The sequence below is a fragment of the Dermacentor silvarum genome, chromosome 3 (assembly GCF_013339745.2).
Source record: "Dermacentor silvarum isolate Dsil-2018 chromosome 3, BIME_Dsil_1.4, whole genome shotgun sequence".
Lineage (NCBI taxonomy): Eukaryota > Metazoa > Arthropoda > Arachnida > Ixodida > Ixodidae > Dermacentor > Dermacentor silvarum.
The window spans coordinates 141,561,549-141,574,034 of NC_051156.1; the positions used below are offsets into that span (position 1 = coordinate 141,561,549).

At 45.6% G+C, this 12,486-nt stretch overlaps 1 protein-coding gene across 1 annotated transcript in view; it reads right to left on the minus strand.

Annotated features, from left to right (window-relative positions):
* The window catches only part of LOC119444825 (SEC14-like protein 2), a 95,766-nt gene that overhangs the window by 31,205 nt on the left and 52,075 nt on the right, over positions 1-12,486 (minus strand). Inside the window, exons 3-6 of the mRNA XM_049664754.1 lie at positions 8,767-8,810; positions 7,885-7,947; positions 5,721-5,814; positions 3,424-3,518 (exon numbers count right to left, since the gene is read on the minus strand). Coding sequence (XP_049520711.1) covers positions 3,424-3,518; positions 5,721-5,814; positions 7,885-7,947; positions 8,767-8,810 — 296 coding nt within the window. The remainder of the gene's footprint in view (positions 1-3,423; positions 3,519-5,720; positions 5,815-7,884; positions 7,948-8,766; positions 8,811-12,486) is intronic.

The window sequence follows — 12,486 nt, forward strand, 5'->3', positions numbered from 1 at the left end:
AACCTAGAGCCTGCAACGGGCCGATTTTTGCGACCCGGCCCGGCCACGGCCCGTTTTTTTACGTGGCGGCCCCCCAGCCCGATCAAAACTTTATGGCGAGACCCGGCCCGGCCCGCGCCCAGGAAATAACTATGTTAAACCCCCGCCAGGCCCGTCCCCGCCACCCCCCTTTCCCTTAAGCCCGAGCCCTCCCGAGCCTGACTCGAAACCGTCCCGACCCGGCGCGAGACCGAAAAATACATGTTTTCAGAGTTGCAGAAGCCCGAGTATAACTCGCAGAAAGCCCGAGCCCGGCCCGGGCCGCTCAAAAAAGCCAAGCCCCGGCCCGGGCCGGGTCAAAAGCACACGCCGTCCGAGCCCGGCCCGAGCCCATGAAAAAAACTCCCTCTAAACCCACCCGGCCCGGTCTTTCGGGGAAGCCCGAGCCCGTGCAGGTGCTCTACTCACAACCTCCACGTCCCCGCAGCGCAGATGATTCAGCAGGGCGGAAGACGTTTAGGCGACCGCACACTGGCGCTGTTTCGAACCCCCCCCCCCCGCTTTACGATGCTTCGCGGGCGATTGATCGACAAATGTCGAACGTCACGCGTGCACCATGTCAACGGTTTTCAGCGCTTCAAAAGCCGTTTTCATCATATATAGGTGCGTCCATGTCGTAAAGAGGCTATTGCAGCTGGCTTACACACTTTGGAGCCTCGCGTATATTTCTGCGATAAGCGGCTCAACCGAGGAGCTCGTTTTATTGCGATAGCAATTATATGGACACTCCAAAGCAGATTTCTGCCGTCCCCGTCGCCGTGAGGTTCCGTATGACGTCAACGGCGATGAAATCGTCGCCGCGCTCCGGACGCTGTATGTGCGAGTGAAAGGGCGCGAAAGAAGCGCGCTTTCACGGGGAGCGAACGCACGTCGGAGAGCAAACGCGCGTTCGGCGCCATGCTCCATGAAGGGCAGCAGAATTAAGCGTCTCTTTCCTCCTTTCCATATATAGAGAGCAAACGGAACTTTTTCCGTCGCGCGAAAGGTGTGAGGGGACGGGAGGGAGGGAGGGGAGGCGACGTTTAGCTGCGGCACCAAATGCGTATTTATATAAAAACGCCGCGCTCGTTCGGTGAGAACGCGGGAAAAACGCCGACGGCGTCGACAACAGTTCTGCGCGTTGCTGCATGGTGCTGCTGCATGTCCAAGTTTATACAGCTGATAAAGCTACTATCATTACTCCGTATAGCTCTACTAATTTGCTATCGCAATTGGTGCTTCGCCTTTCGGGTGACACTGTGACAAATTTTTTGTTCTCTGTCCTAATCTCAGGGCTTCTGCCCAAGCAGCGCTATCATTCTGGTGTTCGAGGAACGCACTGACTCGATTGCGAGTCGATTCTCGCATAGCTCCTTCCCTTCACTTGGCCTTGAAGTACTTTCTCTCTGGCCCTTTATTACACATATTAAAATTTTTAGATGGCCTCGGAAATTTGCATTTCATATTCTTGAATACTTGCCTCATTCCATTCCAAATCTTAGTCGTCGGCCTCGTTGCCGTCGTCAGTCTAACTGAGAGCCTTGCATTGATGGACGGACGGACATCCGTCAACCCTCGTTCGACCTTTTAACACACCTCGCAGTAATAAACAGAATAAGAAAGAAAGAAAGAAAGAAAGAAAGAAAGAAAGAAAGAAAGAAAGAAAGAAAGAAAGAAAGAATATGGAGACTGTGTCACTCCCGTCTGGCATCAAAATATGTGAGCTGATAAAACTACTATCCTTGCTCCGTATAGCTCTATACTAATTTGCTATCGCAAATGATGCTTCGCCTTTCGGGTGAAACTGCGACATTTTTTGTTTATCTATGTTCCACGGTGTACAACCACCAGCATGACCTATAGCTACAAACTTTCATGTATCACGTCCTGTGGGAGAACTTAAAATACTCCTGTAGGAAAATTTGATAGGCTACTCCGACCGCAACTTCCAATGACGCGATGGTGATTTCAACGTAAACATAAAATGAAGGAAATAAGGGTGACGTGAGCTGGCCGACCACACAGCTCTTAGGTTCCTTCAAATTTAGTACCCATTTTAAGGATGAAGGTAACACCTCAGCGTTGACGACTTCCTCACTAACACGACGATCTTCATTTGCTCATGCCTTGCGAATAAATGCTAAAGTACGGTGCAGAAACACTGAGGGTGAGAAATGTGGCACGTGCATTTCATAGTCCTCGCGGATATAGTTTGACAACAGTATATATAAGGGCGCCACCACACGACACGTGGTGTTTCTTTCGGCGGTGCGCCTGGAGAATATATTTTCGTCCATGTCTTAGTAGTGGTTCCATACTTCCACGGCACTGAAACGTTGGTATCACTGCGAGCGATTTTGCGACTGAGAGATGTAAGTTACTGGGAGTAATACAGCTAAGCCTTCCCTCATTCATTGCTTCTGCCATGTTTGTTTCATGACTGAAAGTCGCCGAGGCTTGCGAAGTGTGCTTCGAGCGTAAGCCCGAACTGTATACCGGTTCGATGGCTGGCTACAATTTATACTTCTCTTGCCCTTGAACGAAGATCCTAAAACATCCTGAAAACACGTCCCTGTCGATGAGTAAGTGCGGCGCACAAGGAGAATACGAAGTAGTGGTTTTAATTTTGTTTTGTCGCGCATTTTTTGTAGTAAGCGATGATAGGCAGTTTCCATTCGGCGCAAGAACTTTCCTACTTCACGCCGTAACGAAAGAAAGACGTACTGTAAAACAGCAGGCCGTGTAGAAACCAAGAAGAAGACGCACTATTGTTTGGGTAGTAGCCTCTCGGAGCCACTGATAAATCCAAAAGAGGTTCACTGGAGGTCACCCCCTACAGAATCCCCCCACATGCCTCAGCTGTTCAGCGGGGACAAGACTGAGCATGCGTTAAGTCCCTCCCCTACTCCTCCCCTTGTTTCTTTAGATAAGTCCGCACTCTCCACCCTCCCTCCCTCCTTTTTCGAGGCTGCTTTGGATCTGCCACGGCGCAATGCCGATATATTTAAGCGGTGGGCGTGAATGAGTGTATGAACGATTGGCTAGAGAATCAGAGAACTTTAAGCTTGCTTTCCTTATAAAAAATGAAGAATTTGAACTTTATTCAATAACACTTTATGAAAATGAGGAGATATCATATAAAAAACCAGTATGTTTCTATGTAATAACGTTGGACTTGCTCTTTATCATATATGGGAACATACGGGGTTTTGCGTTGGAGTCACGTATGTTGTATACTGTATATGGGGATCATATGGGACATGTCCCATATGATAGGTGGGAACATAAAGCTTTTACGTGAGATTCCCATATGTTCCTATGAAATTATTGGATATGGAGGATATGTTTTTTTTTTTCTGTAGCATGGTCCCGTTTGCAAGAAGCTCTGTATAGTGAGGGACTCACCTTTTCTGTCTGCGCAGCCATATCCTGAGCGCTGTACTCAAGCTGCTGGATGATGTGCCTGATAAAGTCAGATTTCTTGACAGAATAGAAGAGGCCTGCACAAATGTGACATACAGCACACAGTAAAGAAACGACACTTAGATCTTCCTTGCTGTTCAAACATGATCGATATGATTTAGCCATATTTTTGTCGGTACATACAATATGATCTCGACAAATCTTTCTCGAGGCTTCTAAAGACAACACAACCGAGTAAGTGAAAGTAGCCCTGCTGTCTAGGCTACTCGAAAGAGGTATGAAATGTTTAGTTCTTGGAGGAGTCGGAGATTCATGACTATTTCTCAGCAATGAGCATTAGAAGTAAGTCACGATAACTCAGATAGATTCTCTTTCCTCAAGAACCAAACAACTTCACAAAGAACATTACTACATCTTTCAAGGACACACGACTCGAGAGGACATGTTATCTGCCAGCTGTGAGGAAGTTGCAGTTATCGTGATTATCCTAGTGAGGAAAAGTGGAAAAGCTGACCAAACCCAACTTTCCTTTCTGCATCATTTCTGGCTTGCCAAGCCTCCACTCATGGTAAGACTAAGGTATGCGCAATTTCGCGAGTGTAATTTACCAAATAATCTAAACCTAACGTCCGTTTTCATTTCCCTTCAGTGTCGATGTGTCAATGGAGCTGAACGGCTTTCGATGTGATAGTGATCCAGCTGTCATTAGAGCACGGCAATCAGGGCGCGTTAAGTAATCTAGACAAGCAAGAAAACGCGAGAAAAAACGCGAGAAACATGCGAGGAACATTTTCCCCATGGTGGCCGCTTGAGGGCTTTTTTTTCACAAGGAGCTTCTTCTCGTCATCAACGGTTAACAGAGACATCTGTGAAAGAAGGACAAAGTTCTTGTGAGTTTTTCTTAAGGAATTTCTCGCGTTGAAGTAGTAAGCGCAGTGCACTGATTGCTTTGTCGCTGCGGTCATATTAGCGAGGACATTCGAGCACTTTCGTGGTTTGTGCGAGCTGTCCCACGATGCTATATAGCCACATTCCAGCAGCACGTGCTTTGAATAAAGCGCGGGCACTCGTTCTGCACATGGATTAAAAAAACCGTACTCCACGTCTCCGTATGTTTCGCATCCCAGTGACTTTGTCCTCTGCGGGTAGCCTGCTTTCACACAGTCGTGTGTCCGACTTCATCGCGCGTGAGAAAAGCTCGTTAGAAAAAGCTGTTACTTAGCGACGCGGAATACAAATGCCTTTGCGCCCCTCACGTAGGCAATGTTTCAGAGATTTCTGCCAAGGAAAAAGTGTACGTGGTACTGAATAAGCTTGAAGCGGCGTTTACTTTCCTTTCGCGTTGAACCAGGCATCACAATGATGGCGTCTAGCCTTATTTTGGACAGCAGCTTTTTCGCACGAAAAAATATCCCGCTAAGAACGACTTAGTAAACGATCGCACGTGGGTTCGGCTGACTGTGTCCGGTAAACACGGTAATAACGATTACGATGAAGAAATGGGTCTGGCCCTCCAGAATTATCTGGAAATTTGCATGCTCTTTTTTTTAGCATCAGCTCCGATCATGGTGGTTTGATCGTTACGGCGTTCTTTTGCTGAGCATGACACATGTGCGTTCTATGCCCCGTCGCGTAGGCATGGCTGGGTGTTTTTAAGTGCACGCTAATAAACCTCATATTGACACAATTAATTAATCCGCATCCTGCCAATATACGGCGTCTCTCGTAGCACATGTGCTACGTGGGGACATTAAACCCCATGAACCAATCAATATTCAGCGCTCCATAACTTGCGAACATGCCGTGCTTGTAATTTTGGCAGCTGCAAGTACAGGGAGACTTAGACGAGCAGAAAGAGCGTGCATTAGTTGCAGTGGATACGCCGAAGAATTGGTGAAGCACCGATAACAGCCATTCGGAGAGCATGCAATGATTGGATTCTTTCATCTGAACTTGTTACTACTTGTAGAGCCGCCAAACGTTGCGTCAATGTTGTTTCCATTGACTGGCAACAGCTACAACTCTACCCACTAACTTTGGGCAAGAAATTACCCCAAACGTCGTCTATTGGAATCGAGACCTTGCAAGTAAAGTTTCAACGAAGTCTTTTTCTTCAATAATTTGCACTAAATGAGTAAATATGCTTCATTTAACACCAACTAAGCCGGCTGGAGTGACGCTAAACACGCCGCGTCCATGCTTTTTTTTTAGATAAAGAAAAGTCGCTACCGTGGCCAGCAGAATGCTATAAGCAACGAATTCTGCAGTTCACCTCTCACCTTTGATGTCTGTGTAGCCGAATGGAATGATCCAGAGTGGGCATCCTTCTTTATCGTGACCCACGAGGCCTCCAGGATAGTATTTTTTTAGAACCTGCGCAGTGATGTTGGTACGTTTTCACAGGTTAGTGCAGCAAGAGAAATGAGGAGGGGGCGTCTATATTATATTATGACCAGCATTTGTTACACACTTTTACTGATGCGCGTTTTTGTTCTAATTTATAAATGACACTTCGCGAAGCCTTGGACATGACAGATAAACAAAATCGTGCGCAAATCACTCGATCATGGTCGCGTTGGCAAACAGTGAGCCTCTGTGCCCAATTAATTTAGATGTAAATGTAGAGCCTATAGTACTTAGTGGCCCATAGCCACCCTGGGGGATTAGGCGAAAACCGAGTGGTTCAAAATGTAAAAAAAGGAAATGTATAAAAAAAAGAAATCAGACGAAATGTGAGAATTATAGGCCGATTAGAACCAAGAGATATAGCGTAGGTAATCATAAGAAAATGTTGGATCAAGTGAAACACAAAAATGCTACTACTCCAACTCAATTTGGTGGAAAGAAAATGAAACTTTAGGGTCTGAACTTATAGTCTAAATCTCACTGACCTGGCTAGAAAATCCTGAATGACGGCGCGAACCTTCCGGTCGTTGTGCCTAAGAGTCGAAGCCCTCAAGGACAGTAAACTTGAAAACGGTAAATCTATTCCAAGAATGCGGAACGGTGTTCTAAGGTTCTTATTCGCAAATTAGAAAACTAATTACGCGAAATGAAACAATAATCTATTGTCTCATCTTCCCCACAAAAAGAACAATTTGGTCAGTGTGCCAGACTAGCTCTGTACAAGTAAAAATTGAGAAATAGCATTAGACAACGTATTATAGTGATTGCGACTTTAAGTATTCGCGTTTGAGCAAAGTTTACTGTTACAAAGGATGTGAGAAGTGCTGAAAACCTGAGGAGTTTGTTTGAGACGGTACACAAAATTCACACCGCATCATTGGTCTCCCAAGTCTAGCTACTTAAACAAGCTTAAAACATAAGCAATAGCCAACGCACACTTTTTCTGATAGCAATCAAGCACATTGCCACTGAATACGACATCATAGGTCCTGCTTACTATATCAGAGGTCCCGCCCAAAGTGGACGTATAGCATGCCCAGGAGCATATGACCAGTACCGTCACAAGAAGTAACATACTGTAACATACCGTTTTCTGCCGCTACTTTTATTCTCTCTTTCAGAGAGATGATAGTTCACTGACCTCCAGTTGAGCCCGCCTTCCCCATGTTTTCCCTGTATGTGGCATGAGGATATATGTGCATCGGGAAGTTATTTGAAACTTCCGCACTTTCAGTGTTCGATTTTGTACTTGGGGTGGACTGTTGAGCCTAGGTAGATCTATACATTCCTTTGATGGACCGTTGCCCCTGCGCTGTCGGACGATGCGTGGGTAGCATGCATTTTGCATCCAAGAAAATAACTATGCCTGTTTTGTGAGTAAAATAAAGCAATTGCGTTGTGTGATAAAAAAAGGTATATAGTACCACTAACGTATTCGATGTGTTAAGTATTTCCGCGAGCATGCTTTAAATTCCGCGGTTTTTCTTGAAGTGAACAAACGGTAGTGTGTCGCTCATGCCTGGCCGTTGCATTCACCAATGAACGTTCATTATTTTTATTAGAATGACGAATGACGCTTAATGCAATGCCTGTGGTGGCGAAGAAATTACAGAAAACTTTCTGTGCTAGTGCCCGACCTGTGGAAATGAAAGGATTGCCCTCCGCGCTGCTCTAAACGAACTAGACGGGAGACCTTTCCCGTTGGACAAGACCATGCGACCACCGTCTCGCATATTCCAGCTGCAAAATGCCACAGAATCGCTACTGCAATTTCTGAAGGCAACCGGAGTGAGCGACAGTCTGTGATACAGCGCTGAGAATTCACTACGACGCGACGCCAGCACTGGACTTTCCATCTTTTTCTTAATGTTTTCCTTCTTCCCTTACCCATTTCCCTAGTGCAGGGTAGCTAACCGAGCTAACCTGGTCCCGGTTAACCTACCTGCCTTAAATTTATCTTTCTCTCTCTCTCTTTTCACATGACGTTGTTCGATCTAGCAGATCGTGAGCGTGTGATAAACATGACGAGCTACACACCTCTGTAGGTTCGTAGTCGTCCAGTATTGCGTCCACGTTGTTCTGTTTGCGCCATTGCAGGTTCTGCATGAGAGAAGGAGGAAATAAAAACAGCGGCACCAAGAGGCGTCGCCCAAGAGCATTCATTATAATACAGCCTTTCATAATGAACAAGCATCATATGAAGTTTGCTTACATAAACTGAGACATTCGTCCTCCATATTCTCTTTTAAAAGAGAGCTGCCCGACCGCGTTGCAATGTGACCTCTTGATGCTTTACGATCATCGAGCAAAGTTCCAAAAATTTCCTTTTATGATAGTTTATACTATTAGTTTGTACTAATGACAAATAAAATGTTCGAAGTATTTTCCCGGCTTCAGTTTCCTTATTCTTTCTCATTTTCTTCGTTCAGGGTCTGTTTACTCTCGTAGGCTTCTTTGATCAGCTTTTAGTGACAATATGTGAAAGGTTCAGTACCATTGTGTCTGAAATGCGCTCTTTGAATTTCATTGCGCATGACACTTTAAGCTCGCTCGCTCGCGCGCTCGTTCACTCACTCACTCACTCACTCACTCACTCACTCACTCACTCACTCACTCACTCACTCACTCACTCACTCACTCACTCACTCACTCACTCACTCACTCACTCACTCACTCACTCACTCACTCACTCACTCACTCACTCACTCACTCACTCACTCACTCACTCACTCACTCACTCACTCACTCACTCACTCACTCACTCACTCACTCATTTTATCGCACATTGTAAGCGGTTTCCCCAGGTAGCCTTCGTAATGTAGTTTTTCTTTAATATGTTCTTGAAACAATATCTCTGAAAACGGAAGGCGTGATCTCCTAAACCTCGTAAGCGGGAAAGACAGACAGAGAAATGCTTACCTCTCGCAACATGGCTTCAGCTTGGGCGACATTGAAGTTCCGAGCTATGTAGAGAGAGAAAGAAGATACGAAGCTTTGTCAGGGATAACATTTTGAAGTAGCTGTTTATGTGACATTCTCTATCTCATTCTAGCGGTCTTGAAGGTGCGTTTCTGCACCAACTTCGGCTACAGATAATGCATTCAGCGATTTTTTGTTCAGTCGCACTTTTATTAGGCAAATTTATATTTTTCACACTGCCAGATTTTGATCATGTTGACGTCCAATTAGTACTTGGAAAGACATTCGAATTCCAATATTTCCCCCAATATAACTATCGTAACAGCCCCGTAGTGCCCTAATATAAGTTTCCGCATACAGCATGCCATGGTAATAGCGTAATGAGCGAATGGCATTCTTGCGTAGGCTTATGTATGCTACAAAATAATTAGTTATGAAGCAACCCACGCCCCCACCCCACTGTACTGCAAGGCATTGTTCAACCAAGCACGTCACCCAGCCGGATGGACGGTAGTTTAACGCAACGTTAGCAAAAATACCTGGCACAATCAAGTCGAACATTATATGTCTTCCTATGGAGTGGGGACGGACGTACGGAAAAAAAAACTTTATTGATAAAAGCACCTGCGAGGTTGCCGCCCCGGACTCAGGCCACCTGGGCATTATGTGCGGTGAGGCATAGCCTTTCGACCGCTGCCCTCGCCCGCTGGATTGTCCATAGTTGGTCGTGTATATCTGAGCTAGTCAGAGCGCTTAGCCATCGCTCCTCGAGAAGGTCCGGTTTTATGTTGTCCTCTCTGTATATTACTCTGATCTATGTGCATTTGCATAAGACGATGTCTGCGCGTTCGTGCTTGCAGAGCTTGCAGCTCGCTTCTGGGCATTGTCTGGAATTTACTCGGTTTAGGTGTACTGGGTTTCCGAAGGTTCTGGTTTGCAACCTTCTCCAATCTGTTTCTTGAGATCTGTCCAGTTGTTTGTGCGGTTGTGGGTATGGAGTGGGTTCACTATTGCAAGAAATATTTTTGCCTCTTATGCATGTAGCTTCCTACACCTTCTCTTCGAAGAAACAAAGTTATCTGTACACGAAGAGTACATCTGAGTTTCCTGGAGTCGTTATCTAGTTTTAAATCCACAAGTTAAACAAGGTATCCAGTGCCCAGTTCTGCAATGCTGGAGATGACTCGAACTCAGATTGAGGAATTGAACCGACAAAGTCTAAGGGTAGGCTTAAGTATTAAGATGCGAAAACGGCTAGCGTTCAAAGTGACAGCAAAGATAAACAGTAAATCACTTGAGACTGATAAGAGTATTTTTAAGACGCCTACAGAGACTTAAGGTTAAACTTTCATTCTTTGAATTGTGCGCCGAAATCTCAGCGCCGATACATCAGTAAGACGACACAGATTTCAGAGTATTTTATCATACTTGAAAATCTTTTCGAAACTTGCTATGTTGAGCTTTGGCTCCTTCACAATGCAGTGTAATCCATCTTTAGTGATGAAAACTTTTCTACACTGGAGCAGACGCTATCGAAAGCAGTGACGTCACGAAGCACTGGTGCTGAAATTCTAGGCCGCATCGCCACACGTTTTTTCATTCTTGCGTTGTTCACGGCTTACAAAGCCTACTTTCGCAGTAAGAGTGGCTTTTTTTTTGGTATTGTAGAAAGGTATGTTGCGAATGCAGGTCAGGTTATTTTTTGATATCGCGTCAAATAACTTACGTTTTAAAAAAAATCTGGCTATGTCTTCCAAATTTCCTGCAGAGCCAACAATGTTGGAATCTATGTGAAGCGAAGATTTAGTGAAGTGAAGCTTTTGTGAAGCGGTAAATTGAATGCTATACAACTAACGACGATGCGCATACGTCTGCTTAGTTTCATTCATTGCAACGGGTGATCTCACGCAGTGTTTATGCTTATGGTCAATTAAGCTCGCTGCCTTTTCTTTTCTTTTTTTTCATGCAAATCATCGCTCACAAGCTATCTATGCCGAAATACACAGAGCAAATTATGCGGACGCACACTGTGACACACAGTATACGCAGCGAACGTCACAAGGACGAAGGCGAAGAGTAGGGTAGCCAACCAGACGCATTTCAGATTAACATTCCTACCTTCGCTCTTTCTCTCCTCCTCCTCCTTGTCGAGGAAAGAATGCCGATGACAGGCGTGTATACAAATGACTACGACACGAAGTTACCTGAATTTATTGACTGTGTACATCGTGTGTAACGGTGACATATGCCCATCCTCGAATATTGCTCGAGAGTTGGTACACATCCAGTGGCCAAATGCCTGATGACTAAATCAAACAAAAATCAAGTAAATCAAGAACCTGTCGAATATAATGCGCTATTTGATTATGGGATCGTTCTTTTAAGAACGATCCCATGAGCCAACATTATATTTTCAGGTTTTATGCAGGCGTTCATTTCATTATTACGTAAAACAGAGGTCGCGTATCCAGTCACTACATTGCTGCTTTTGCCGGCACATTGACCTCAAGCCACATTTTCTAAACGTGTTGCGACACATCAAGGCTGCCTTCCGTCGGGTTTTACACCAGCAGCAAGACCACTGTTACCCCTGTGGTGCCTACGACAGCCACAAGTACACCTCACGATTCCAGGAATTATGAAAAAGACCCGTCATATCAAAGTGGCTTTACGACAGTTGACATTGTCATCTACTGAACGAGCCATATGAACAAAGAACGCACATTTACACCGATGGATCTGTCTCAGCCACCAGCTCCACAGGCGCTGTTATCATCGCGGCCTTGCAAGTCACAATGAAGTTCAAAGCGTCCCACATAGCGACCGTTACGGCCACTAGAGCTTGCCGCTCTATGTGTCCTCTTGCTTAATTACATCGCACAAACAAGATCAGGAAAGTGGGTCATCTTTTGTGACTCCAAGACAGCCCTTCAGACTCTGCAGTCATCCTTGCGACGAATGACCCATGAACAACTGGTGTTTGGGACCAGAGAGGTTCTCCATCAAGCCCTACTAAACGGACATGACATCACCTTCCAATGGCTTCCGAGGCACTGTGGCTTCGTCGGTAATTGCCTTGCTGATGATGCCGCCCGGTCAGCCCACGAAGAAACCCTGACCATTCATATACCCTTACCAAGGACAGACGCTGCGAGGGGTCTTCGTTTACTCGCTCAAACCAAGACTGCAACTTCATGGAACACCCCGATCTTCTCGAACTGTCATCTCCATCCACTGAATCCTACACTGAATCTGCAGATTCCATCGAACTTCTGCCACCGTGATGCAACTTTACTTTGCCGCCATTAGTTACGGGTGGCTTATACGAAAGCCTACTCATTCCTTATTGGAATGTCCGACACACCGATCTGTGACTCGTGCAACTGTGAAGAGACGATCGAGCGCGTGTTTTGTTTTTGTAATCTTTATGACATCGAACGCGACGTTCTTCGGAGTGTGTTAGACTGATTAGACAGGCAGGCCATTTTCAGAGACAAATATTCTTGGACCATGGCCCCGTGCGTTGCAGACTTCCAAAGCGACGCGGACATTGTTACAGTTCATGAACTCGACTGGCGTCAGTGACCGATTGTGAAGTGTTAGAGAACCGCACGTGTTCACACTGAGAGTACCTTCTTCCCTTTCTCTCCTTTCTTTCTTTTCTGCCTTTTAAACCCCTTCCCCCGTGTATAGGGTAGCAAACCGGACGTGCGTCTGGTT